Genomic DNA, 27,226 nt, shown 5'->3' with positions numbered 1-27,226 from the left:
TAAGGCCTAGAAATTTGAGGTTGACATAGAACAGAGAAGATTGAGACTGAAGGTTCGGTGCTTAAAACTCAGAACACTTCATAGATCTGGAAAAATTTGGGGCTTGAGAATCTATCTTGGGGAGCTTTAGATCCTGTTGTGATGATTCTCTGAGTAACTGGGGGTTTCTGACTGTGGGATTATTCATATTTTCAAAACGGAGCTGTTCATCTTTTCTCCAACAAAACCAGATCCAATCCTTAATCACCCTATTTATCCACCTCATCACTCAGGCTTTAAACTTCAGTATTCTTTGACTTTTCCCTCTTCTCTCTCCTCTAGCCTAGTGTAATCAATGGATTTCTTTCAATGTGTCTTTCTCTCTATTACCAAAGCCCCCTCTAAGTCCAGGCCTCGGCCAGTTACTCCATTAGCTTCTTAGCTTGCTTCCCTGCCTTGGGCCTCCCACCAGCCCTGAAAAGGCTTGCCAAGCCTGATCTTTTAACTAGCTCCCCTCCTCCAAGTCCCCCTTACAGATTAAAAATCCAAACTCTTTAATCCGGCATTCTCTTCTTCCCCATCCTTCCAACTACACTCTGGCTCTAATTTACTTTTCCACATTTATCTATCAATAATAATGTCTTCCATTTGTATAATGAATCTAAACCAGCTCCTACAAAGCTTAACTTCATTCCAGCCCTTTATACTTTCTTTTTTTAATTCTTTTGCTGGGACCTTCCCAAAGACTGAGAGCTCTAGGCTGGGGATGTTGATGGGGTTGGTGGTGGTTAATGTGAAGGTGAGGCAGAGTGTCTGAGTCATTGGGGGCTCCGGGACGAGGCGGGGGGGCGTGTGCCTCTGGGGGTGCCAGGACGGGGTGGGGAGCGTGTGCCTCTGGGAACTCCGGGATGGGGAAGAAGGGATGCCTCTTGGGACTCCGGGACCGGGGCTGGGGGGGGCGCCGTCTGTCTCTGGGGATTCCGGGACCCGGAGGAGGGCGTGTGCCTCTGGGGGCTCCGGCATGGTGCGGGACGGGGGAGGGATCGTCACCCTTTCCTTCCCCAGCCGGCCTTTCTTCCTCCACTCACTTTCTAGTCCTGTCCACCTCTTCCACCTCCCCGGGCCCCGACGGTCAGCCTGACGCTCCAGAGTCCCTCTCTAAGTATAGCTCTGTCCCACCATCACCCTCCCAAAGTAGCATCCCCAAACCACCGCAGCGGTGAAGATTCTGCAGCCTCGGCGGGTTCTCACTAGTTAAAGTTCCTTCTACGGAAGCTTCTCCGAATGAATTGTGGGGCTTGGAGTCTTCCCGTGATGCGGAGAGGCGACAGACGGCGGGCCGGAGACCACACTTCCCACAACACCGTGCGAGGGTGACTTCACCTGGTAGACGCGAGCCTGGGGCCGGGAGGGGCGGAGCAGGCGCGGGAACTACACGTCCCAGGATGCAGCGCGGCGGAGCCGCTGAGTCTGAGGCGTTTGAACGGCTGCTCTCCCGCCCGGGCGTTCACGGGCAGCGGCGGCTGCGTGGTCGTTGCGGGGAGCCGGGGGCGGACAGGACGAGCAGCTCAGGGCCCGGATTGCGGCAGCGGGAGGAGGATCCCTGGGCCAGGCGGTGCGGCGGCGGCGGCGGCGGCTGGGACAGGGCCTGAGCGAGCCGCCCACGGGACGATGATGGGGAAGGAGGAGGAGATCGTGCGGATCGCCAAGCGACTGGACAAGATGGTGACCAAGAAGAGCATGGTGAGGTCACGGCCCCCCTGAGCGCCTCGAGCACCCCGAAATTGCCCTCGGAAAACCCCCTGATTGTTTCCAGAGATATCTCTTCTCAGAGAGCTCTCCCAGCCACGACCGCCTTCAGGGCCCCCCCCCCCCCCGAGGAACCCCTCCCAAGGCCCCCAAGATTTCTCTCATGACGAGCAGTGCGCCTCAGAGACCCTTCCCCATGTTCTTGATGTCCCTGAGATCCTTTTAGAGACTCTTCTAAGAGACCCTGTGATTCCCTTGAGAGACTCTCCCCAAGACACCTTCCCCGGTCCCCTCTCCCCGCGCCCACCAAACCAGACCAAAACTGAGCCTTGTGACTTCACCATATAAATACCCCTTAGAAATCCCCCGGGCAGATACTCCTCTCAGAAACCCTGAGACACAAATCACTGAGATAGCCACCAGTGACATCCCCAGAGACTCCATTCAGAGACCCTCTGATAGCCACCTTTGACATCCCCAGAGAGTCCACTCAGAGACCCTCTGATAGCCACCAGTGACATCCCCAGAGACTCCACTAGAGACCCTCTCATAGCCTCCAGTGACATCCCCAGAGACTCAAATCAGAGACCCGCTGATAGCCATCAGTGACATTCCCAGGGACTCCACTCAGAGACCCTCTGATAGCCTCCAGTGATGTCCCCAGAGACTCCACTCAGAGACCCTCTGATAGCCTCCAGTGACATCCCCAGAGACTGCACTCAGAGACCCACTGATACCCTCCAGTGACATCCCCCAGAGACTCAGAGACCCTCTGATAGCCACCCTTGACATCTCCCAGAGACTCAAATCAGAGACCCTCTGATAGCCTCCAGTGACATCCCCCAGAGACTCAAATCAGAGACCCTCTGATAGCCTCCAGTGACATCCCCAGAGACGCCACTCAGAGACCTTCTGATAGCCTCCAGTGACATCCCCCAGAGACTCAAATCAGAGACCCTCTGATAGCCTCCAGTGACATCCCCAGAGACTCCACTCAGAGACCCTCGGGGGTTCTGCTCACAGGCTGTTGGATAGATATGCATGTCACCTGGGACCCTTCAAATTCCCTTCCACTCAAAGGTTCCTTGAGGACTCTCAGAAATTCCCATAAGACTTTGGGAACTCTTCCCTTCAGATTCCTCAGATCTCTGTCTCCGAACTCCCCTCAAAGATTGCTAGCTTTCATCCGTAGATATTTATTAAGTATCTGCTGTGTGCCAGATACTGTGCTAAGCTTTCCACCCTAGAGACCTCCCCTCTCCCCTCCAGCTGAGGGTATTCTGATTTACAGGCACCAGGAAGGGACCCTTCTCCCCACTCCTCACCTTGAAGTGACTCTGCTATTCACCACTTGTATGACCTTGACCGAGTCTTTTCTTTCTGCAATCAGTTTCCTCCTTTCTAAAATGAAAGCAGCTGGTCTGGATGATCTTTAAGAGTTCTACATCCTGTAATCCAGGCATTGGGCTGGTTCTCTGAGATCTTTGCTATAGGTCTTCTGCCTCAGCTGCCCCTGACTTAGTTTCCTCATCTGTAAAGTGAGGATAATAACACTGGCACTTGGGTTTGTTGTGGTCAGAGTACTTTTTAGCGCTTTGTGGGGTTACCTTATAGAGTTGATGTGAGGGTCAAATCAAATGAGATAATATGTGCAGACTTTAAAGTGCCATATAAATGTTAGCTGTTATTGTAGCTGTTATTTGAAAGTGTCGAAGTATTATAGAAATATGAGAAATTATTATTTTTTTCTGCTTGAGTCTTTTCCTAGAGCTATACTCAGATCAGAGCTAGAACTGAGACTTGTAAGCCCTGCTCTACCCTTCCCATAAGACCTCAAATTAAGCTTTTCCACTCCAAGGGCCACTAAGACCCCGATCAGAGACCCTAACCTTGGGGATAATTTATAGGTCTGCAGACTGAGGACCTGAGTTTGAATCCTGCAGCTGCAACTTTTCTAGCTGTGTGAACCTGGGAAAGTCATTTTACTTCTGAATTCAGTTTCCTTATCTGCAAAATAAGGGACTTGGACTAGTTGATATCCTACTGTAAATTCTTTGATCTTATGCCTGTCCTTTCAGAGGTCACTTGAGTTCCTATAAATACTCCTGCTTAATAAATATATATTCGGTATTTTTTTCCACTGACACTGTGATCCTTAATTCTCTGACTCCCTTTCTCCCTAGCTTTTGGCCATTGTTTATCTCATCTGAGGCTCCCTTGGCCTCACTGAGAGGCAGCCCCCTTCCCATATGATTCTCTACTGGTGTCTGTTATTCTTCCTTAAAGAGACTTTCTTGGGAGCTGTCCACAGACCCTATCTTTCTGATTCTCACAGACATTTAAAAAAAAAAAACCTAATTTTTATTGATTTTATTTAATTTTTGTGTTACTGTCACCTTCATTTCCTAATACATTCCTCTCCCTTCTCCTACCCAGTGAGCCATCTCTTGTAACAAAGAATAAAAAAAAGAGAAAAAAGCAGTTCAGCATAACCAACACATAAACTGTGTCTGACAGTATATGGAATATTCCACAATCATAGTCCTCTTTCTTTGCAAAGAAGAGAGGAAAGCAGTTTTCCTAACCCTTCTTGGGAACCAGGCTTGGTTATTCTAATTACATACTGTTTAGTTTCCTTTTTTGTTCTCTCCATTTACATTACTGCAGTCAGTGTCTCACAAACATTTGTTAAAAATCTTCTGTTTGTAGAGAACTATGCTAAGTACTGGGTGAGATGGAGAATTTAGATGAGACTTGGAGCTTGCTGTTCGGGGATTTTTCTAGTACATACACAAATAGCATTAAAATTATGTAAGTGCATAAGAGAACTGCAGACCAAGTGTGATGCATCTTCTTGGGGGTGGGGAGAGGGAAAGGTCGTTCCTGACTAGCATCAGGGAAGGCTTGATGGAAGAGATTTAAGTTAAGTCTTAAGGGATAGGTGAGATTTCAAAAGCTAGCCACAGGGTTAGGGAGCATCAAAAGCATAGGGGCTAGTGTGAGCAAAGCCTTTCAGTTTGGGCAGTATTTGGAAGAGAGTACTATGGAAGGTTAGGATGGTGAATTTTTGTGAAAGGTTTCATATGTCAGGGCTAAGGAATTTGAATTTTATTTAGTAGGCAGTAAGGTTTTGTGCAAAAGTGTGATATAACTACATTTATGCATAAGAAAGATAAATCTAGCAGACATATGAAGGATGATTTGGAGGGAGAATGTGTATGTGGGAGGTACTGTTAGGAGGCTGTTAACAGCAGTCCAGAGAAGTAGTAATGAAGGCCTGCACTAGGGTCACGATAGTGGAAATAGAAAGCAAGAGATTAATCTGAGAGGTACTTTGGAAGTAGAGTTGACAGGACTTGACGACTAATTGTATGGGAGGTTGCGATAAGGGAGAGAGAAAACCCCAAAACTCCAGAGTTTATTAACATGGGTGACTGGATGAGTGGCGATATCACTGATAGAAATAAGAAAGTCAGAAGGGGGAGAAGGTTTCTTGGGGAAAGCTAAGTTCAGTTTTGGACATGTTGAGTTGGAGGTGACTGGAGAATATTTAGGAGGAAAGGATCTATTATGTAGTTGGAAATGTGAGTGTGGAACTTGGAAGAGAAATCATAGCTAGAGTACAGATTTGGTGATGTTGAGGTAATAATTGAAAGGGTGAGATTATAGAGAATTATATCTTGAAGGACATCAAAATTAAGTGAAGAGAAAGAGGACCCATTAAAGGAGAGACTCAGGGTGCCTCTTAAAACTGTACCAAGACTTTTGGGACACCCTGTATAGTAACTGCTACAGAGGGAAACTAGAAGAGTTCTTCCCCCCCTCAGGGCAGTTGGGTGGCACAGTGGATAGAGCACTAGGCTTGGAATCAGGAAAGCTCATCTTCATGAGTTCAAATTCAGCCCCAGACACTTACTAGTTAGGCAAGACACTTAACCCTGTTTGCCTCAGTTGCTTATCTATAAAATGAGCTGGAGAAGGACATGACAAACCACTGCATTATCTTTGCCAAGAAAACCCCAAATGGAGTCACAAAGAATCAGACACTACTGAAAATGACTGAAGAACTCTTCCTCAACTTAAAATATCCAGGAGGAAAGTAGTTAATAATGTCCAAAGCTGCAGAGAGGATGAGGACTTAGAAAAGGCATTTGGGTTTTGCTTTGGAGGTTGTTGGGAACCTCTGAGAGATGTTTCAGTAGAGTGGTGGGAATGGAAGAGAGATGGAAAAGGGATGAGAAGTGAGTGGGTGGTGAGGTATTGGAGACATCATGTATATAACTATTTCCAGTAAGCTTAGCAGTGAAAAGGAATAATGAAGTGGGATAGTAGCTTGATGGAATACAAAGGTTGAGGAAAGACTTTTATTTTTTAGGACTGAGGATACCTGATTATAGGCTTATAGCATTTAGGAAGGAACCCTAGAGCTTATCTAGTTCAGAGCAGATGAGAAAATGGTGGTATGGAGAGGCTGAGCTGCCCAGGGTCACACAGGTAGTAAATAGTAGTGTCAGGATTCAAACCCAACTCCTCTGGCCTCAAGTGTCCTACCATGCTGTATCTGAAGACAAAGGAAAGAAGAGGGGATGATTGATAGAGCAAAGTCCTAGTGGAGCTGGGAAGCCATGCTTTCCCCTCAGAAATCACTTTGTATCTATTTTTTTTAAGCCTATATATGGACGTGTTGTATGCCTTGTGAGGGCTTTACACTTCTGTCTTCATATTCCCAGCACCCAGCATGGTACCTAGCACTCAGTAGGTATTTAATAAATGTCTATTGATTGATGGACTAAAGGACCCAAGGTAGAGAGATTAGTCTTGTCTAAGATTGGGGGTGCTTCTTCCTCTGAGATAGAAGAGGAATAGTAAATGTGATAATGTTGAGAGTCTTTAGGTAAACTGGGGGAGTATCCATTGCATGCTTTGGTCTTTTTAGTAAAGTAGGAGGCCAAGTTATCTGTTGTGCATGAGTGTGTTGGGGGTGAAGAGTGAGGTGAATGGTGGTAGAGCTGGAGGTAGGTCCTTGAAGATAGAGGAAAAGGTTTGCAGCAGTCACTTTGGTAAATAATCTAGGGAATCCCAGAGAGCTGAGTGGAGGAGGGATTGCTGAACAGCAGTGAGGGCCTAGCTTATGCTACATACCATCTATTTACAGTGGGTCAAATCAGTAGGGTTTCAGTTTAGCAGATATCGATTAAGCACACAGTGTTTATAAGCCACTTTTTTTTCGGTGATACACAGCAGCTTGTGAGTAGGAGCAGCCAAACTAGATGATGGAAGTTACCCAGAGTTGAAGAGTAGCAGGTTAGGAATAATAATAGGTCATAAGGAAAAGATATTCTGGTGTACTGATAGTAAATGATTAATATAACTTTGAGGTCACTTGGCTCTGAGAAGTTGTTTCCCTCTCCTTGATTGTTCCTGTTCCTTTCCATGACTGCCTTTCTGGAAGGCTTGTGAAATCTCTCCTGTTGGGTTTTTTTAGTCTAGCTCTCACTCACAACAACCTCCAAAGCCTTCAGGAGAGGGAACAGCAAAAGGGGTGAAATCTCCATTTCAATTAGATATATATTTTGAGGTGTGCATTTGATTCTTATATTATAACTGAAGGCCAGCATACATTAGTGAAAAGGTTGTGCCGGGGCCAAGTTATTCCTCACTATTCAAAGTTCAGTTTGGAAGTGGAGCAAGGCTTCCCCATAACTCCACTGTGTGATAATGAGAGTCAACATGGTATACTGAACAAAGAGCAAAGCTGAGCATCAGGAGATGAGGGGTCTAGTCTTGGTTCTCTCACTCAATACCTATGTTACCTTAGTTAAGGAAATCGACCTCTCTCCTCTAGTAATCACTTTCCAATAATATTTTCTCTGCCTAACTCACAGGGCCCTTTGGGATAAAGAAATAATTGATGTATGAGTGCTCTAAAATATTAAAAGCTCTATGCAGATGTAAGGCATTTATAATTAATCTTTGAAGGATTTAGAGAATAGTTCATGGAAGAAACTCCAGATTTGGTTTTTGAGGGTAGAAAAAAGAGAGAAAATGCATATTTGTCTTGGCAATGATCCTTAACCTAGATTGTTATAGGTAGTGAATTTTTCAAGGTCAGGAAATGGCAATATAGAGTGCTTTGTTCTCAGAATCACAGAATGTTATAGCTAGAAGAGCTGTTGGAGATCATCTAAGAGGGCCAAGTTCCTTTATTTTATTGGTGAAAAAGCAGCCTCAGAGGGGCCATAGGACCATAGATTTAGAGCTAGAAGGGACTTTAGAGGGCATCTACTTCAACCTCCTAGTTTTACCGGTGAGGAAACTTAGGTTCTCAGGGCTGAAGTGATTTACCTAGGGCACACAGGTAGGTGGCAGAACTGAGATTTGAACCCAGGTCATCTGACTCCATATACTCCATATTCTTTCCAGTTTACCACACTGCCTGTGTCTTGTGAGGCAAGTACACTAATATTGTTGGACTATTAAAGGAGAATTTAGAGCTTACCCACCAGTTTTGGACTATAGCAACATGAATTCTCTCCTTTGCTCCAGTATGTTTGTTATGCCAAGTATAGGAGCAAGGTCAGGAAGAATCGGTTACTTTAGGCATAAGTGGACTGGTCTTGTAGAAGAACAGAGTCTTCTAGGCTGACTAGTAAAAGCTGAGGAAGATAAGGTAATAATTGTTCTCTCTCAGAGGGTGAGACAGAAAATCCACAGGCTTTTTGTTGGAGTCATTTTAGATCTTACGTTTGAAATTGCATGCCATTTCAGGAGGATGGTCTTAGGTTAAATTTCTAAAAAATAAAAAACCAAAAAACAAGCAAACAAGAAACCGAGACCAAACAGAACAAAAGATCCTCTGGATAGGCCTCATGTGGTCTACAAAAGAAAGAGGCCAAGTGGCAGAGAAAGGACCCAGGTCTTCTGATTCTAAGTAGACTTAGGCTAGAGCCTGCTTTTCCACTATGGTTGATGACCTTCACTCTTTCTCCCCCTTCACAAGTGACTAAACATACTTTTAAAAGTTTCTTTTGGTTCATAATGTGAAAGCTGGATTTAATCAACTTGTGATTTTCAATTTTCAGAAAGATTAAAGGGAAGTGTATTTTGAAACACAGTATAAGCCATTTCAGGTATGTTTCTTTTGGTTTCCAGAATACTGAATTGCAGATGTGTGTTTGTGTTTGGCCTCTGATTCTGATTTTACTTTGGCCCATGGCCTCTGTCCTACAGGATGATGTTGGCAGTTGGTTCTGTTTCTGGGATGAATTGGAAACAGTCTGTTTGCAGAGAAGGGAGTGGGGAAGAAACTTAGTCATTTGAGCCTGATTCCCACCACTTTATTTATAGTTACTTCAAGACTTGTATTCCACATGGCTTCTTTGTGATATGTATTTTTAATAAGCTGTTAAACATTTAGACTAGAAAGAATTGTTTGATGGGTGGGGAAAAAGACTTGAAGTCCAGAATGAAGATTAACATACATCTGGTGATGTAGCAAGCTATAGTTCTTGTGTAAATGGATGCTACTAGACTACTAGAGTTTTGCAGAGATGAGGTTTTGCTCATTTTGTTCCTTGTCACCTGTTACGAAATTTTCTTGGTGTAGGGTGTTCAGGATTTTTAAAAGCTCTTCTGCCTAGGTTTTAAGATTTACCAGTAGACTTGTCATTGAAAGTGAGTCAAAAAAGTGAGTAAATCTTCTCTCATGAGAGAGAGAGAGTCCAGAAGTTGTCCAACTCATCTCTGCTACTAGGATTACATTTTCGAAACTGGACAGGTAACATTTTTGAGAGCAACTTCCAAGGTAGGGGATTGTGCATCTTATTGGGTTTGTAACTAAGTATAAGGCCTCAGCACGATCAAAGTGGTCTGGTAAAGTATGGTGGCAAAAAATTTTTTTATTACTATTTGGAAGATAGTATGCTTTGTGATTGTTCAGTGTGCTTCCTCTTCGCTGATCTTTCTGTAGGCCAAAATAACAGTGTGCTTTTCCTTTGGAGGGTTTATTTAACTGCTGGTAAGCTGGACTTTGGAGAGGGATCTTTTACCAAGATGAACCACACCAAAGTGTAGACTCAGTACCTTGAGAATATAAATTCCATTCCACTCAATGTTTTGGGTAATTGATTAGATTAGATTATTGATAAGATGGTTACTAATTAGAAAAATATAAGGAAGAGTTTTCTGCAGTCTGGTTGAGGACTGAACAATATGAAATTTAATGAATGTCTTGTGTTACGGTCTGTTGGATAATTAAGCTTTCTTTATTTTTCTTTTGGCCCTTGTTTTTAGAGGGATATCGCCCCATGTTGTAATTCTGGCAGTATTAGATGGCTCTGATAAGCACTGCCTTAAATTTAAGTACAGAAAATGGTTTGGTGATAATTGTCACTTTCCTTCTGTATCCCACAGGAACTATAGGATATTTATAAGTTTTCTTCTAATACCTACAAGACCTGTCATCCTTATCATGTTATATTTTCATGTATTTAGAACTGGAAAGAATCTATTCCAATCCTCTCATTTAACAGATGAAGGAACGGAGGCTAGAGAGGTTAAATAGCTTGCCTTAAGTCATGTGGGTAGTAGGTAGCAGAGCCTGAATTATTAGAATGTAGCCCCTCTGCTCACCAGACTTCCACTGTATCATGTGGACTCCCTTTTGGATTAAGTTCATTCCTTAGTCTGTTTTTTCATAGAGCTATGTTGGAAGAGAGATTGTAATTACCCAGTTTTGTTAATATTTGCTTTTTTAGTAAATCCATCTTTTCCTTCTTCCTAGGATGGAGCTATGGATCTGCTAAAGGAACTGAAAAGTATGCCAATTACTCTAGATTTGCTTCAGGTAAATCTTTCTGCCTTCCCACCAGGAAACTGAAAATCTAATTATAGAAGTTCCTTTTGAGTAAGGTTAATTATTCAATTAGATAAACATTTATTACCCTGTGCAAGCAAAGCCCTATGCTAAGTGTTGGGGTTATAAAGATGAAAGTTGATAATAGTCTCTTCCTCCAAGAAGCTTTTGTCTAATAAAGTAGGATGTGACACGTACACAAATAAGTATGATATAAGATAGAATGAGACAAGGGAAAACGAGTGTTCTAGACAGAATGCTCCAGGAAAATTTGAGGAGAGAGAGAGAGCTTTTAGCAGGGAGAGTGAAGTTTCAGGGAAGGTTTCATAAAGAAGGAGGCATCTGGGCTAGACTTTGGAGGAGAGAGAAAAAAAAGACTTTGGCAAGCAGAAATGAAGAGTGAGTTTTAGGAATGACACATAATCAGTGATCATAGGATCAGAGAATTTAGAGATCATCTAGTCAGCTCCTCATTTTATAGATAAGTAAATTGAGGCCTAGAGAAATTGGGACATGTCCAAGGTCTCACAGGTGGTAGTTGGGATTAGAACCCAGGTTTCCTGGCCCTGGGCCTGTGCTCATTCCACTACCTCATTCTGGCAGCTCTGCTGTGTTAACCTATGTATGTTTACCAGCAGTAGTGACTTAAACATTGACCTTAAACAAAAGTCACTAATTAATTGAGATGGTTCTAAACTCTTAACAATAATGTCACTCCTTTGGAGAATTCATCTACCATAAGTGACTGTTCAAATACAGTTCTCTGATTTCACAAGGGAAATGGACTTCCTGTTCCTCTCCCCCTTGCTTTTTTTTTCCTGGTACTATTGAATTTTTTGAGTATATTATTGTAAGAGTTCAAAAATAGGGTAGAAGATGGACTGATATCTTTTTCAGATTAGGATGCATGTTTCTCAAAATCACACTGTCTATTGGGAACATCTAGTCAGAAGTGATCCTGAAGCTTTTCAGGGTACCTCTGAGCAGGCTGTTGGTCATTAGACCTGATATACTGATATAATAATGGTAGTAGGCTGAGTGATGTGGAATACATGTGAATTGAATAGTGAGCCTCAGATCTGAGTCTCTGGCAAAGTGGTTTTACCAAGGTAAGTAGGTTAGACCACTTAAAAAAATATAGATTATAGATATCATTAAATAGTTCCCAATTACATGTAAACATTTTTAACATTTATTTTTAGTTACATTTTTATCTAACCAAACAAGACAATTTATTTGATTATTTAAAAATTTTGAGTTCCAAATACACTCCCTCCCACTGCTTCCCCTCCCTGAGAAGGCAAGCAATTTGATATCAATTATACATGTTAAGTCATGCAAAAGAAAATATAGACAAAAAAATTCAAGAAAAATAAAGAAAGTAAAAAGCTTCAGTCTGCATTTAGAGTTCATCAGTTCTCTTTCTGGGATTGGGTAGCATTTTTCATCATGGATCCTTTGGAATTGTGGGTTAGACCACTCTTAAAAAAATTTGTGAACAATTTCTCTCTTGAATGTTGATTTTCAGTCTACCCGGATTGGGATGTCTGTGAACGCATTGAGAAAACAGAGTACTGATGATGAAGTTATCTCACTTGCTAAATCTCTCATCAAGTCATGGAAAAAACTGCTGGGTAAGTGACCAACCTATATTTGATTAAATGAGAGCTAAGGCATTTGGTAAGAGTAGTAATTCATTTATTATGGTAAAACAAAAGTCCCTAGTCCCCACCCTGAGAAAGAGAGAGAGGTGATTTGCTTTTGGAAGGTGAGCTGATTTTTAGGCCATCAAGGACATAATTCCCTCCTCCCTTTTCATGGTTCTTATGCTCCTCTCCAGAGTGAAACATTTTATTACAATCTTACCTGCAGTATGATCTACTGTGTTACATTTACTGCTAAGTAAGTTTAAGTGTGGTTGGAGTCTGTTGTTGGGAATAAAGGGACTTCATGGTTGAATTAATATGAGCCAGTTAATGCTGAAAGCAGTGTGCCCTTTTATTGGTATGTATAAGAGAAGGGCCCAAAGGGAGGGCTGTGTGGCTTAATGGAAGACATCTAAGAGAATTGGATATAAGTTCAACAAGAGAGGGCAATTCACTGACCTTCTCCTTCCACCTGGGGCCATAACTGACATCATCTCCCTTACACTGAGACTCTCACCTCCAAAGTAGAAGTAGGGAGGGACAGGGAAGGGATACAGCCATCCTTGAGCACCATAGTCTTCAGGCCATGGCAGGAAGAGGTTGTTTATGATGATCTGGTGAAAGGCATATGTAACCCAGCATATGGGTTACATGAAGCTCCAACATAGAACTCCTGAGTCCATGTTTCACGGTATCTCTGGCAGTTGAGTTGCCAGGAGGGTAATGATAATTGCCTGGCTCAGGGGTTATGTGTTCTGAGTAGTGTTAGAGGGAAGGGGATAGGTACTGCTCATGCAGGTGGGATTTGTTTCCCACCCCTGAGGTCACAGTTATGAGCTATACCAATCAGCTAAGAATCTGAAAGTTTCTAGCCTGGAATAGAAGATTCCAGATAAAGGGTGTTCAAGAGATGGAATAGGACAGAAATAAGGGGTTACCAGGAACAAACTTAGCTAGCTTGTTGGACAAAGAAATTCTAGACTGGGAGAAAATCTCTGATTTTTCTGAATAAGTTTATTCCCAATTATTTTTGATAAATTATTATTAGACTTCTTTGCTTAAGTCTTCCTCTGATGCCTCATTCTGGCATGGACGTGATCCTGGCCTCTTGAAGGCTATATTAGCAGAGTGTAAGCCTTGGTAATAGATTATATTCATTCAGGTGAGAAATAGTCTAGCTGAGTGCACAGAGGCTTATCACCAGAGGGCTGGCCACTAGGTGAATCTTTTTTTTTTTTTTGGGCTGTAGCCATTCATGAGGACAGTCTGTTAAAGTGTAGGGATTGCCATTTATGTGGGTGGAAGTCCCCATACTAATGAAATCACAGGTCTTTGAAATGTACATATATGTTAAGCACCTTGAAAACCTTAAAGTGCTATATAAATGCTAGCTAGGTATAAGTCTCATTAGGAAAAATATTCGACATCCTTATGTATTTGTGTATTGGATAACTTCGCTTATATTGCATATATAGTTAATTCCTGAATGTTTCATTTAAGAATGGTGGCTGTAATGTTTTAGTACATGCTAGTTTTTAGCTCTCACCCTCAAAAAGACTGTAGGGGTGTTTTCATGTGTAAATTAGCCAGAATGAACCTGGTTGAGGATATCAGTGGGGTGAGTGGGGTGGGGGGCAGGGAATAGGGTGTGGAGGGGGGTGATTCAGACTGTTTGAAAGAGTTCAGCTACTTTAATTGTCAGAATCTTCGATCAGAATTTCTGAACATTGGTTTGTCATTGAATTTTGAAAAGGACTTAAGTGGTGATGTTGCTACACGTCTGCTAGAGAATGTTATCAGTATGCCCTTCAGTCCTAAAATGCAAACCCCTCTCTGCAATTCTGCCTAGAATTCTCTCTTACAACTGCACTTATTCTACTTGCTCTGTCTTTTAAACTGAACTCTAAAAATGAATAAAGTTGATTGGCAAAGAGCTAGATATACAGGCCTTCTTTGGATGTAGCCATCAGCTGTTTTACCCCTTAGCTGGGGGAGTATGACAATGTTAAAAGTTCTCTTAACCGCTCAGTGTGATTAGCCAGGCTGGTGATGAATAGAAATCACTACTGCTGGTAGGAATACCTGCTAGGGAAATTTTTCTATCAAAAAGGTCCTGTCTTTTTGTACAGTTTGTGTTTCTCATCTCTGCATGTCTGTTTGGCTAAATAAAAAGTTCTTTAATGTCAGTAGGTTATACTTCTTTAGCACCTTATGACTTAAGAGTGTTTTTCTCTCAGTTCCCTATGAGATGGTTAGTGCAAATATTATTATTTTCATTTTACAGATTGAGAAACTGAGACTCAGAGAGGTTGAGTGATTTAACCATAACCACGCAACAAGTAAGTGGCAGATTTGGGCATCAAACTCAGGCCTCCTACCTCCAAGTCCAGTGCTCTTTTTGCTGTGTAATGCTAGCCATGCCATCTGTTTTATAAACATTGAATTACAAAGAATTTATTGAGAGTAACAACATTTGCAATATGATAGGCATGACTTTCGACTTATTTATTCCCTATAAGGTGAAAGATCAGCATTACATGAGACCATGTTTGTATTAGCAGTCAAACTGGAGCTGTATCCCAAAGGCCTGGCTCTCAGTAGAAGTGTGACTGTGATCCTGATCAAGATTCCTTGGTTAGTCAGCCTTTGGGCCTAGATTTGACCCTCCTTCTCAGGATTGCTGGATATCTGGCATTAGTGGCAAGACACCCTACTCTCTGCTGTTACTGCTGTAGTGTGGTATAGAGGAAAGAGTGCTAAACTTGGAGTGAGGAGACTTGGGCTTAAGTCCTGACTCTCTACTGCTTACTAGCTATGTTTTCTTGGTCAAGTCACTTGATCTTTCTTAGCTTAAAGTTTTCTCATCTGTAAAATGGGAATAAGGATATGTGAGCTTCTTATCTAGCTGTGAGAAAACTGATCTGTAAATTGTAAAACATCTAAATGTGAGTCATCATTGCTATCAGTACATCACAGGTCTATGTTTTTATCATATGTGTGTTCATTATGTTGATAACTGGCTAAAACTCCTTCACAGTGGTGGTGTGACAAGTTGCTGTGCCTCAAAAAATTCCTCACCTGTTGGCCAACATCTTTTCACTTAGCTAGGTGGGTACTTGGACAGAAAATATAAAATCCGTTGGTGGGCCTGTACTTGAAGGCTTTCTAGTTTAGCCAGACTTATCAGAGCTTGTATTGTGCTAGAAGAACCTTTGAGGACTCAGAATCATCTCTCTGCCACAATGAAACACTGGAGGAGAGCCTAAGGAGAGATTTATTATTCTTATGATTTTTAAATTGCTTAGAGTCTGCACTTTCATTCTTCCCCAGCAGAATACTCTTGAGAATATAGCTGAGATTGTTTTGTGCTCTAGGCCAAGGTGTCCGTTGATAGGTTTGGCCCAAACAGTATATGTGCTCTTCTAACTAGGCTAGGAGAAAAAGAGAAGGAATTTGTGGTTTGCTTTAAGATCACTTCTCAATTTAATTATAATTCCATTTTGTCTGTCATTATGTGTGTTTCCATTCTTTCCCTATTAAATTTAGATGCCTCAGAAGATAAAAATGATGAGAAGAAAAGGAATTCTTCCTTGGCAACATCTTCGAAGGATGCCTCTGACACAAAAGATCAAAGGTGAAATTTCAACTGACAGAGATGCTCAAGAGAAGTGCAGACTGGGAATCATTCTGATGTGGGAGGGGAGACCAAAAGCATCCTTCTTTTTGACTTTGTGTCTCTCTTTGTTTTTGGGAGCAAGCCCCTGTTTCCCCCATCAGTAAAACATGGATAAGAATCTGTGCATTTACTTCAGAGGGATGTTGAGGACTAAAATAATGTCTATAAATTACTTGTAGCTCCTTGAAAGGGAAATTATGATGAATACTGTATTATACACAAACAAGTCACCAGTCTAACGTAATCTGAAATTGGAAAGGATTTTTTCAACATGATTCTTTCGAGACATGTGCAAATTTCTGATTATCCAGTTGGAGCACATGCCTTGCTTGTGGGCATGGGATTATTTTCAGCTACAGAAGATGTAAAATGTTAGGACTTGTTTATTTTTGCCAATCCTACTTTTGGTCTTCAGAAAGCCCTTTTTGGTTTTTGGGAATTGATGGTTTTCCTATTTGCAAGAAAAACTTTTGTCCATTCATCAACATTTTCTGAAATGATCATGGGATTTGGAGTCAGAAGGACTGGCATTGAATCTTGGCCCTTCTGTTTCCTAACTATATGACCTTGAGCAAGTCATTTTTCTACTCTGAGCCCCAGTTTCTTTATTTGTCAAATGAAATGATTGGGCTGATTGTTCTCTAAGGCCCCAATCATTTCTAAATCTGTAGTCCTGGGTACATGTGTTAGGATGATCCTTTTCACTTGTTCTTGCTTTGCTCTATGAAGAACCTTTCCTTTTGGATTCTGAACTGTATTTTCTCCTGTTGACTAGGCTTGGTTTATTTTAACTTTGTTTTGGCCATTCCATACATACTTGTTTGGTTCTGGTGTTTCTCTTTTTTGATTGTACAATTATTGTGGATAAAAGTTATCCCACATGCAGCTGCTTGGGAGTAATTGGCCTGGTATCAGATGCCCTTGAAAAGCACTTTTCCAAGGCTGACGGTGGTGAGGTTTTCTTTCCTTCCCCCTAAAGTTATTTCAAATGAGAGTGGGCAGGAAAAGTGACTCTTTACTGCCTCTTTCTCTCTTTGAGTTTTTCCTTTTGTCTGAAGAAGAGGGGTTGGTGAAGCTTGGGCAAAAGACAAATCATCATTGGGGTATCTATATAGACTGCATAAGATCATAGGATATGGAGCTAGAAGGGACTAGAGAGGGTGTCTAGTCCAGTCCTTCATATTAGAAAAGAGGACGCTGAGACCTTTGGTTACCCCTATTATTAATTGTAAAGTGTGACCTGGAGCTAGCTCTTCTGACTTCAATTTATTTTTGAAAAAAGCATGCTGTCAGAATTTCCCATCATCTCAAAACTCCTACAGAAATTCACTAAGACCATCTATTACGGATGTCCCTTCCTTTGAGGAAAACAGGATGAGCAAGGATGCATCTACTGGGTTCCAGAGTAATGTGGGGGAGGAGCACACTTTGAGTGTGGAGAAGAGCAGAGGATTTAGAGCTATAAAGGGACCTTCGCATCTAGTGCAAATTTCTTGTTTTATAGATAAGGAAACTGATTTGCCCAGGTTATACAGTGGTTAATATCAGAGCCAGAATTTGAAATCAAGTCTTCTGATTCCAAATGCAGGGTTTTTTCTACTACACCATACTACTTTATGTTAGACTTATGTTTTGGGGCCTGTCGTTTGTATTGCTGTGAGAAACTAAATAAATTGGGCTTAATCCCAGAAAATTTTCTTAAGGAGGGAAGGAAACAAGTATCTGCTAAGCACTTACTGGGTACCAGGCAATGTGCAAAGCTTTGACAATACAAATACAAACCAAAATATGTCTGTTGCTCTTAAGGATTTTACATTCTTTGGGGGGAAGCCACCATGCAAAAGGGTGCTGAAAAGCAGAAGGTGCAAGATGAAGGGATCTGTGTAGTACCGTGTAGAAGCCACGGACAAATCTGGGAAGGAGTGAAGGCCAGCCTGGTCCAGAGGGGTGTTCCAGCATGGAGAAGGGTCAGCAGACATAGTTAAATGTTCAAGGGTGAGAAGATCCCAGACTCTGAGGGAAGTTCTAGAACAGGACAGCATCAGGAGCATAGTTTTGAAGTCTGGAAACCAAGGACAGGGCCAGGTTTGTTGTTCATTCGTTTCATTCGTGTCTGACTCTTCATGACCTCATTTGGGGTTTTCTTGGTAAAGATACTGGAGTGGTTTGCGTTTCCTTCTCCAGCTCATTTTACAGATGATGAAACTGAGGCAAACTGAGGCAAAGGGTTAAGTGACTTGATCAGGGTCACACAGCTAGTAAGTGTCTGAGGCCACATTTGAACTCAGATCTTCCTGATTCCAGGCCTGGTGTCTATCCGCTTTGACACCTAGCTGCCCCTACAGGGCAGTCCCTTAGAAATATGACTAGTGTAGGGCGGAACCTTCCTTACTAGAATGTGATAAGTAACTGCTGCTTCCTAGTTCTCTCAGGAGTGATGCTTTCCTCCATACCCCCATCCCATCAAGAGCATACAGTGAGGAATATATCCTGGAAATCTCTGCCAGCAGTATAGGTAAGCCCGTGATTGACAGAGCCCTGCATGTGAAATGAATCTTACCCAAGTGAGAAATACAAGTTAGTAGAACGTCTTTCTGTAGCTTGGTGTATTGAAAAATGTGCTGGACTTGGAGTGAGGAGTCAGGGGCACAAATTCACTTCTAACTGATATCTACAAGCTATGTGACCATAGACAAAGTCATTTAATCTCTGAGCCTCATATGTAAAATGAGTATACTATTTGTACTGCTTATTTCACAGGGTTGTTGGGTGGAAAGTGCTTTATTTACAAACTGTAAAGTATTTTTACTTGTCCAAGAATGGAAGCTCACATAGATGGAAGATGACGTCAGGCACAAAGTGAAATTGTCCTTAGGAATAAATGTGTTCTGTCATAATCCTTAAGCCAGTCTGGGTCATGGGGCACTGTAGACATAGGTGAAGCATTGGAGAGAGTTCTAGACTTCCAGAGAGGAGGACCCTGTGGCCTAAATAGCTTTTTGGCTCTGGACAGTCTACTGAGGTGGTCCAAACTTGATCAAGACTCAGATGATTTCTTTCTGATTCGGAGGGTTGCTGGGGGCATGGGAGGGAAGACAGGGGTCGTGGGAAAGGAAGACTTAAAATAAAACAACAATAATTTCAGAAGTTAGTGTGGTGCTGGGGAAATGAGCTCATTTTCTACACCTGTGTGTTTTTTGCTTTTATTTTTTCTTTTTCCCCTTAGGAAGTCCTTCTGTTTCCCTTTAGTGCGTAGACTCAAATCTGTAAATCTCACCTGACTAAATACAGTAACAGCTGCTAGGAATGTTTCAAAGGACTTTACATAGGATCTGGTGCTAAATCATAGGATCAACTTTAGACATATGAACAGCACTAGCTGACCTTGTGGTCTTAGATAGCATCCTCTTCTTTCACAGAAGAAGAAACTGAGGACCAGGGACAGTAAATGACATGGCCAAGTTCACACAGGTAGTGAATACTAGATCTTTGACATGAACTCTCAAAGCCTCTGCTTTATGTTCACACCATACTGCTTACATGTTTTTTCTGTGAATGCTGTATGTAGTTCAGGTTTGGAAGATCTGATCTTAAAACAGGGCTTAAATTAAAGGACACTGTAGACACATTATAAGCACCTTTCCTTTTTCTCCTTTTCCCCTCTTGTCAGATAATGAGTGTCTTACAAGACCACCCAAATCATGACCAATTCTTCAATATCCTGAGCAGAAAATACCTAAATTAGTGGATTTTGATTTATGAAATAGGCTGGATCAACAGATTGAAGTTCTCTATAATTTTCCAGAGAGTTGAAATTCTCTAGAGTTCTCCATGGAAAGTTGGGAAAAAAATAATGCTTTAAAATAATTAATTAATTGATTTTTCATTTTCAACATTCATTTCCATAAGATTTTGAGTTTTAAATTTTCTCCCTCTCCATCTCCTCCCCTTCCCCAAGACAGTGTGCAGTCTGATATAGGCTGTACTTATACATTCACATTAAACATTTTCACATTAGTCATGATGTAAAGGAAAATGAGAACTAATGGGAGGAACCATGAGGAAGAAGCAACAAAACAAAACAACAAAAGAAAAAGAGAGCAAATAGTATGCTTCCGTCTGTATTCAGACTCCTAAGTTCTTTCTTTGGATGTGGATAGCATGGAAAAAATAATTTTTTCTATTAGAGATTTGTGGATATTGATGACGTCTGTCGAGGTTCTGTGGCCTGAACTTTTTGACATCTGACCCAGTTACACCTGAGAATTGGTAAGGGATCACAAGTTGTTGTCAAGGATAAGACCATGCGACACAGGCATACTCTGCCTAAGATCTCAGGCAGGTTACTTCACAGCCCAACACACAAGATTTTCCCAGGAAGGGTTTGCACTCACATATAGGGGAAACCATCCAGGTAACCAGACTCCCTCGAGCCACACTGCACTGTCACAAGGCAGTTTTGCCTGGATCTTTTGCTTTCTTCCTCGAAAAGCACAACTCAGCCACCGTAGTATGATGAACCACCAAGTACCACCAGCCCAGAGACCTGGGTTCTCTGCTTGTATGTGGTGCCTACATGTAGGCTCAGAGTGGGAGTAAAGTCGGTGGCATTGTAAGGGCTATTGGCAACAGCCTTCTGCCTCCCAGCCTCATGGGTGAACTGCCTCATTTTCCTGATTTGTGATAACATCTTGTTTGGGAGATAAAAGTATTTCATAAGGCTTATAGGGTTTTTCAGGTAGCCTTCTCTGGTTTGTCCAACTGAGCTATATACCAGTTACCTTATTTTTGTGACCTTATCAATTCCCAGCCCTTTTGCTAAGGGAATCACATAGGGAGAGTGGTATGTTTTTAAAGCCTATCTTTTTTGGTTTCCTTTAAAAATGAACTCATCACTAATCAGGCCATTCTTGTAAATTAGACCTGTTTGACCACGAGAACCTTTTTTTTAAAAACATCAAAAAAAAATTTACAGACTCCCTCCCTCTCCCCAGTAATGTATGGTTTAGGGACTTTTTGGGGGGCATAGTTTCAAATTGCTTTCCAGAATGCCTGGACAAATTCCCCTCCAACAGTTATCTTTCTTTTCATCATCTTTGCCAATCTGATGGAATGAGGTAGAAACTCAGAGTTGCTTTAATTTGCATTTCTCTAATTGGTGATTTGGAGCATTTAAAAAATATGGTTGTTGAGAACTTGGATTTCTTCCTTTGAAAACTAACTGTTAATATCCTCTGACTGTTTTGGATGGGAATATTGGACTGGAAATAAATTTGGTGTGCTTTCATTAGTTTTTGGGCAGCTATGTGATGCAATGAATAGAGCACCAGGCTTGGAGTCAGAAAGACTCATCTCCCTGTGTGCAATTCTGGCCTCAGACAAAAGCTGTATGACCCTGGGCAAGTCACTTAACCCTGTTTGCCTCAGTTTCCTCATCTGTAAAATGAGCTGGAGAAGGAATGGCAAACCACTCCTGTATCTTTGCCAAGAAAACTCGAAGTGAGGTCACAAAGACCCGAACCCAACTGAAAAAAAGACTGAACAACAAACAACAACTTTAGTTTTTATTTAGCTCACTTGCTTTTATGCCGCTAGTCACACATCTCTATCCCATTGAGTTGTCTGTGTTTGCCTCAACCAAAACATTCTGACAAAGTTTCTTTTTTAGCTCCAACAGAAAACAAGACCCACCAAGGACTCTATCCACTCCGAAAATTACCACCTTTCCTCCTATTCCCATCACCTGTGATGCCGTTCGTAATAAATGTCGAGAAATGCTGACAGCAGCCCTTCAGACAGACAGTAAGTGAAGAGAAGCAGATAACTGGAGGGTATGGCCACAGAAGTTTCCCTAACATGATGGGATCCTAAAAAAAGGCCTGAATCCTGAGACATTTGCATCTAGGAACTCCTCTTCTGGCATTTAGTGAATAAAACCCTTGGACACCCCAGTGAGACATGTAAAGGTGTTTAATTCTATAAAGTACTTTGAAGTTCTTGGTTGGAAGCTCCAAATAAAGTTTTTATTATAGAGGATCCTACTTTCTGATGTCATGATGCCAAATCCAATTTAAAATATAATGACTTTGGTCATATTTCATTTTAAGTGCCAAACTAATTAGAAGGGTTGATTATATTGTGGTCATTTTTGTTCATGACAGATGGAAAGAGTCAGGGGAGAGAGGACAGTATAACCCTGAGAGAGATCTGGGTTGTGGACATGGCAAAGAATTAAAAAGTGAATCAGTTACACAGTTTGGGTTTGGCGTCAGCTATAAGTTATGGGCATCACTTTATTTCTGGAAAATGATGAATTAACTCAATTAGCTTTTCACAATGAGAAAGTTATTGTGTTTTTTTTCCTTCCTGACATTGGTTGTTGTTTAGAACTCTCTTTTGTTTACAGATGACCATATTGCGATTGGTGCAGACTGTGAGCATTTATCTGCCCAGATTGAAGAATATATCCTTTGAAAGAAGCTTTGCCAAATGGAGGCTGAGTTTAGATGAGTACTTGCTCCACAGCCTGGGAGGGAGTCACAAGTGGGCTTAATTATGTCTTAAGGGAGATGTTATCAATAGCTCAGGCCATTCCTATCTGGAGCTGTAAGACTATAAAGTTAACATACTGTATAAATTTTTTGGTTAATTTAGTTTAGTAACAAATGTTTCTTAAATTCCTAATATGTTCAGGGCCTAGTGCTTGATGCTGGCATACAAAGATGAAAAATGGACCAGTCCTTAATCTCAAGAGCTTACAGTCTAAAGGAAGGTGGTAGTGGACACAAGATGAATACAGAGAAATACGATGCAAAGTAGAATGTGGTATGGTCAAAGGAGAGATACAGACAAAGAACTCTAGGAAAATTTGAGGAGTGAATTGATTATTTTGGCTGGGAGGAGTGGGGGATGGGGAGAATGACATTTATTGTGGAGCTTGAAGGAAGAGGATTTCAATAAGCGGAGAGAAGGAGACAATGCATTTCAGAAATTGGTGATGGCCTGTGGCAGTGCATGGAGATGAAGACAAGCTCAGAGGGGTGGAGTGTAGTTCATATCCTATATCTAGTTAGTTGCTAAGGCTTATTAATTCTATCTTCCAGCATCTCTCTTATCACTCTTCTTCACTAACCAGCATTTACCTAGAAGCTCTGGATTTTGGCTGTAGTGTTCTTGGGAGTTTTCATTTGGAAGATAAAGTCTGATTGCTGTCCCTCTGGTCTGAACTCTGTGAGTTCTTTACCTGGGTTTGGGTCTGAGCAACAGTAGACTAGCTGCTGGGCTTAGTGTCAGTCAGCCAGCTGAGAGAGAAGCTCTGCTGGCTTAGACTGACAGAATTATAGACTTCCTTTTGGTCTGGCATTCCTACTTTGGTTATTCTTCTGCAGACTTCAGAGCCACACTGCTGCTGCTTGCTTCTGAAGCTTCTGTTTGTTTGATATACAATCCAGGGTCTGTGCTCAGGGGGTAGAGGTGGGGCAGGGGCAGGAAGGTTCTCTTCCTTACTTCACTCTGGATCTGTGACCCAGAACTGGATAGTGGGTGACAAAAGTAGCTAGTTGGTACCATTAAGGTACCCTGGGATGGTTCTGGTGTGTCTCAGTATGGATCTGGTACCTCCTTTTGTTCTGGTGTACATCCTCTTCCTGTGTTCCACATCAGACTCTGTCCCCAGTGTTCAAAGACTTCTCTGTCTCTCTGTGCTTGCTGATCTGGACTGGAAGGATGACTCACTCTGACTTTGCCTTGAATTTCTTCATTAAGATTTCATCTGGTGTGCTTTATGGATCTGTTTGGAGAAGGTTTGGAGGAGAACTTGCTGTCTTGCTACCCCAGTATCTTGGGCTGTGCCTCCAGCAGTTCCATTTAAAAGATGCCATAAGTCCCACAAAAACACTGACTCACCTATAGGCAGGGAGCTGTGAGGTTTAGTCCATGGTGTTTCATGCCTGTTTCTCCATCATCACTTCTATTTGACTTTTTTCATTCATGGCTCCTTATATACTTTTAGAATGAAATCTCTTACTGCTCTTTCTGTTGTTATTTTGTTGTTCTTGGTTGCTGTATTTGATTACCTTTCTTGTATTTCTGTTGTCAGCAGTGTTTGCAAAACAAATAATTTGTTCAGGTCTGGCTTTCTTTCTAGAAGTGCTTCAAACACCTTCTTTATTGAAGTCCCATTTTTTTTTTCATTATTGGTTATACTCAGGTTTGCAAAGTATGTACCTTGGGCTACATCTCGAATTCCCTTTGCTCTTTGGAACATTTTATTCCATTCCCTTACGTGGTTTCTGGTGAGTACAGAATAATCTTGTGTTATTCACATTTCCTTTCCTTTATTTTTGAAAGTCTTTCTTGTGATCATTTGCAGAATTTGTTGTTTGTGTCCCACCATCCCAGAGGACCTTAATGGTACCAACTAGCAAGTTTTGTCACCCACTATCCAGGCACCACTATGTGCTTTGAACGCTGCAGCAAAGAAGGTCATCTTTCTGTGGGTTCTTTCTATTGGCATTTTGTATTCTGTGTTCAGAAGTTCTAGGCAGTGTTCTTGTATTATTTCTTCAGGTTTTTTGACTTGATGTTCTTTTGGGGGACCTATAATCCTTAATTTGTCTCTATACATCCTGTCTTTGAGTTCATTATCTTTTGCTTGTATGGAAAGCATGTTTTCTCTTAATGTTTTTGCTTTTGTCTTCTCTTCCAGATAATTCTTCACTCTTTGTACTTGCACTCTCAATCAGTTATTCGCTCTTTTGTTTCTTTGGTGAGACTTGTCACTGTGGACTCAAGTTTTTCTATCCTTCTGATTATTTCTTCTGTGTAAACCATAAATTCCATTTTCATAATCCCTATTTTTCTTTTAAACTTCCAGAACATTTTGCTATTATTCCATGTTCTCTTGGGAATTCACAAGGTCTTCTGACTCATCAGGTATTGATTCATTTTTCTTTATCTTTCATTATTTTTCTTAGCTCTTTGGACTCTTTTGGCCAATTTGGAGGCTATATTTCCTTCTGTTATTAATATCTTCCCTGTTGGTTCATCTCTTAATGTTTAAGGTCTTTAACTGAGTTTTCTTCCTCCTAAGAGCTTTGTTAATTTCAGCTGTTGCCTTATTTTTCTCTATTACTCATTCTCTTACTCCTTCTCCTTTGATGGTGGTTTCCCTGGGAGCTGGATCTCAAAAAGCCTCAGCCTTCTCCCGTGCTAGATAATTAACATTTCTTCATCCTCAGTCTTTGTCCCAAGTAGCTTCTGGAGTTACAGAATTGGTCCCAGCTGGATACTGGACTCTTTCCCTCAGACTTAGTGGAGTGTCACGTAGCCACACACATATGCCCCAGTTTCCACTGTTCCTGGGTTTCTAGCTGAGCTCTGTTGCACAAAGCACTGTCACATTGCTGTTCCAACCAGGACATACTTTTGCTTTTTGTCTTTCTGTGGCAAAGAGGGAGGGAGGGATTTAGAATAGAGTTCTACTGCAAGCCTGTGGTTCAACTTGTGCACCCCTTCTATAAGCATGGTGGGTTGTAGGGTAAGGGGTACTGAGTGAGTGCTTTAGGGGTTATAGATTAGATTTCTGTGTTGTTAGTTCTGCGGATTACTACCTCCTTAGGTGTCCTAGGTGATGGAGGCAGCTGAAATTACTTTATCTCTTTCGCATAATTCTTATTTTGGAGAGTTTTGAGAGGTCTTGAATCTATGAGAAAATGTCTAGCCCTCCGTCTTGGTCACATGACTCAGAACTCTAATGTTAGTCATTCACAATCTGGTTCCAACCTGTTTGTCCAGATTGATTTCCCATTATTTCCCCTCATATGCACCATGGAATGGGGAGATTGGAGGGGTGGGGGTGGGGTGTAATTCTAGACAAATGGGCGTCCTTGCTGTCCTCCATACGTGATAATGCAATTCTTGCCTCTCTGTTTTTGTGCTTCATGCCTGGAATGCCCTCCTGTTCTTGTCTCTGCTTCTTCAGATTCCCAGCTCCTCCTACAAAGGCATCTCCTAATTCCTTCAACCTTCTTTTAGAATTACTTTGTATTTGTATTGGACATATTTTATATTTACTGTTATTTCCCTCAGTTAGAATGTAAACTCCTTGAGGGCGAGAACTGTTTCCTTGGTGTAGTTTGGACAGTGTCTGACACATCGTAGGGGAATAACAATGCTTGTTAAATGGTTGAATGAAGTACAATAAATCAGGAAAAGTAGGTTGGAAACATTGTAAATGACTTTGAATGTTAGGCTCAGAAATTTGTATTTTATCCTATAGACAGTATGGGGCCTTGTACGATTTTTGATTTGGAGAGTGACTTTGTTAGATTTGTCTGTTAGAAAAATTATTTCATAGCAATGTCAAAGATGGATTGCAGAGGAAATATGATAAATTCATTTGGCTTTCTGTAGTATCCACCTGAGAGATTTTGTATTTAGTTGTATGATGGATACAATTTCTCCCAATTACTGATGACTACGCTTGATGCACGTACAATGCCTACAGCAGGACCTTTCGGTTGGTAGCAGGGCATGAGAGTTAACTGCATTAGCCCCTTCTGATAACCCTCTACACTTAGGATTGCTTATTCTTCTCCAGAGCCTTAGCTTTTTGTTTAGATATTTGGTATCACAGGATTGTAGGCTGCTGCCGTAGAGTAGAATCTCACTGTTGCTTGATCTGGAAGGGAGGGTATCTAGAGGTTGACCAGATTGGTGAGAGGCCTGGAGGCAATATCAAATGGAAATTGATTGAAGGAATCTCTGGAGAAGAGAAGAGTTAGGGGACATGTGATAGCTGTGTTCAAGTAATTGAAGGGCCACCATTCTGTCTGGATCCAGAGAGCAAATCTAGGAACAGTGGGTGGAAGTTTCAGAAAGATAGAATTTGGTTTAATGTATGAAAACACTTTCTAATAATTAGATCTGTTCAAAAGTAAATTGATTTCCTAGGGACGGAGTGTGTTCTTCCTCACTAGAAGTCTTTCAGCTGGATGATTATTTGTTGAGTTTCAAATCAAAGTGCTATGTGTCAGCTATCATCATCATGATCATCATCATCACTATAAGTTCTTTTTGAGAGTTTAGATAGAAATAGTCCAATATTGCTACCTGCTGTTATTCTTTTATATTTAATGTTTTATGAAGTATTGCACATTCAGATAAAATAACTTCCTTCTGTAGTTGAATAGAAGTATTAGAATGTAAGCTCATCTTCTCTAGGTTCACTGAAAACCTCCTCAGTTCAACTCCAGTAGCAGACAAGATGATGAGAAAGTCTGTCTTTTCATTTCCTCACACGATTTTGCTAGATTTCTACAT

General features: G+C 41.5%; 1 protein-coding gene across 2 annotated transcripts in view; it reads left to right on the top strand.

Moving 5' to 3' along the window:
• Positions 1–1,470: 1,470 nt before the first annotated feature.
• Positions 1,471–27,226, top strand: part of TCEA2 (transcription elongation factor A2) — a 36,218-nt gene continuing 10,462 nt past the window's right edge. Inside the window, exons 1-7 of one of the 2 annotated variants that reach the window (XM_036752317.1) lie at positions 1,708–1,722; positions 8,811–8,858; positions 10,511–10,573; positions 12,111–12,216; positions 15,775–15,862; positions 21,573–21,706; positions 22,311–22,367. In XM_036752317.1, the coding sequence (XP_036608212.1) occupies positions 10,520–10,573; positions 12,111–12,216; positions 15,775–15,862; positions 21,573–21,706; positions 22,311–22,367 (439 nt within the window). In that variant the 5' untranslated portion in view covers positions 1,708–1,722; positions 8,811–8,858; positions 10,511–10,519. Of the gene's footprint in view, positions 1,723–8,810; positions 8,859–10,510; positions 10,574–12,110; positions 12,217–15,774; positions 15,863–21,572; positions 21,707–22,310; positions 22,368–27,226 lie in introns of both variants that reach the window. The other variant, XM_036752316.1, reaches the window with a different exon arrangement.

This window comes from Trichosurus vulpecula, chromosome 3, assembly GCF_011100635.1.
Source record: "Trichosurus vulpecula isolate mTriVul1 chromosome 3, mTriVul1.pri, whole genome shotgun sequence".
Lineage (NCBI taxonomy): Eukaryota > Metazoa > Chordata > Mammalia > Diprotodontia > Phalangeridae > Trichosurus > Trichosurus vulpecula.
Note: the sequence above shows the minus strand (reverse complement) of the source record. Positions and strands in the feature narration are given on the sequence as shown.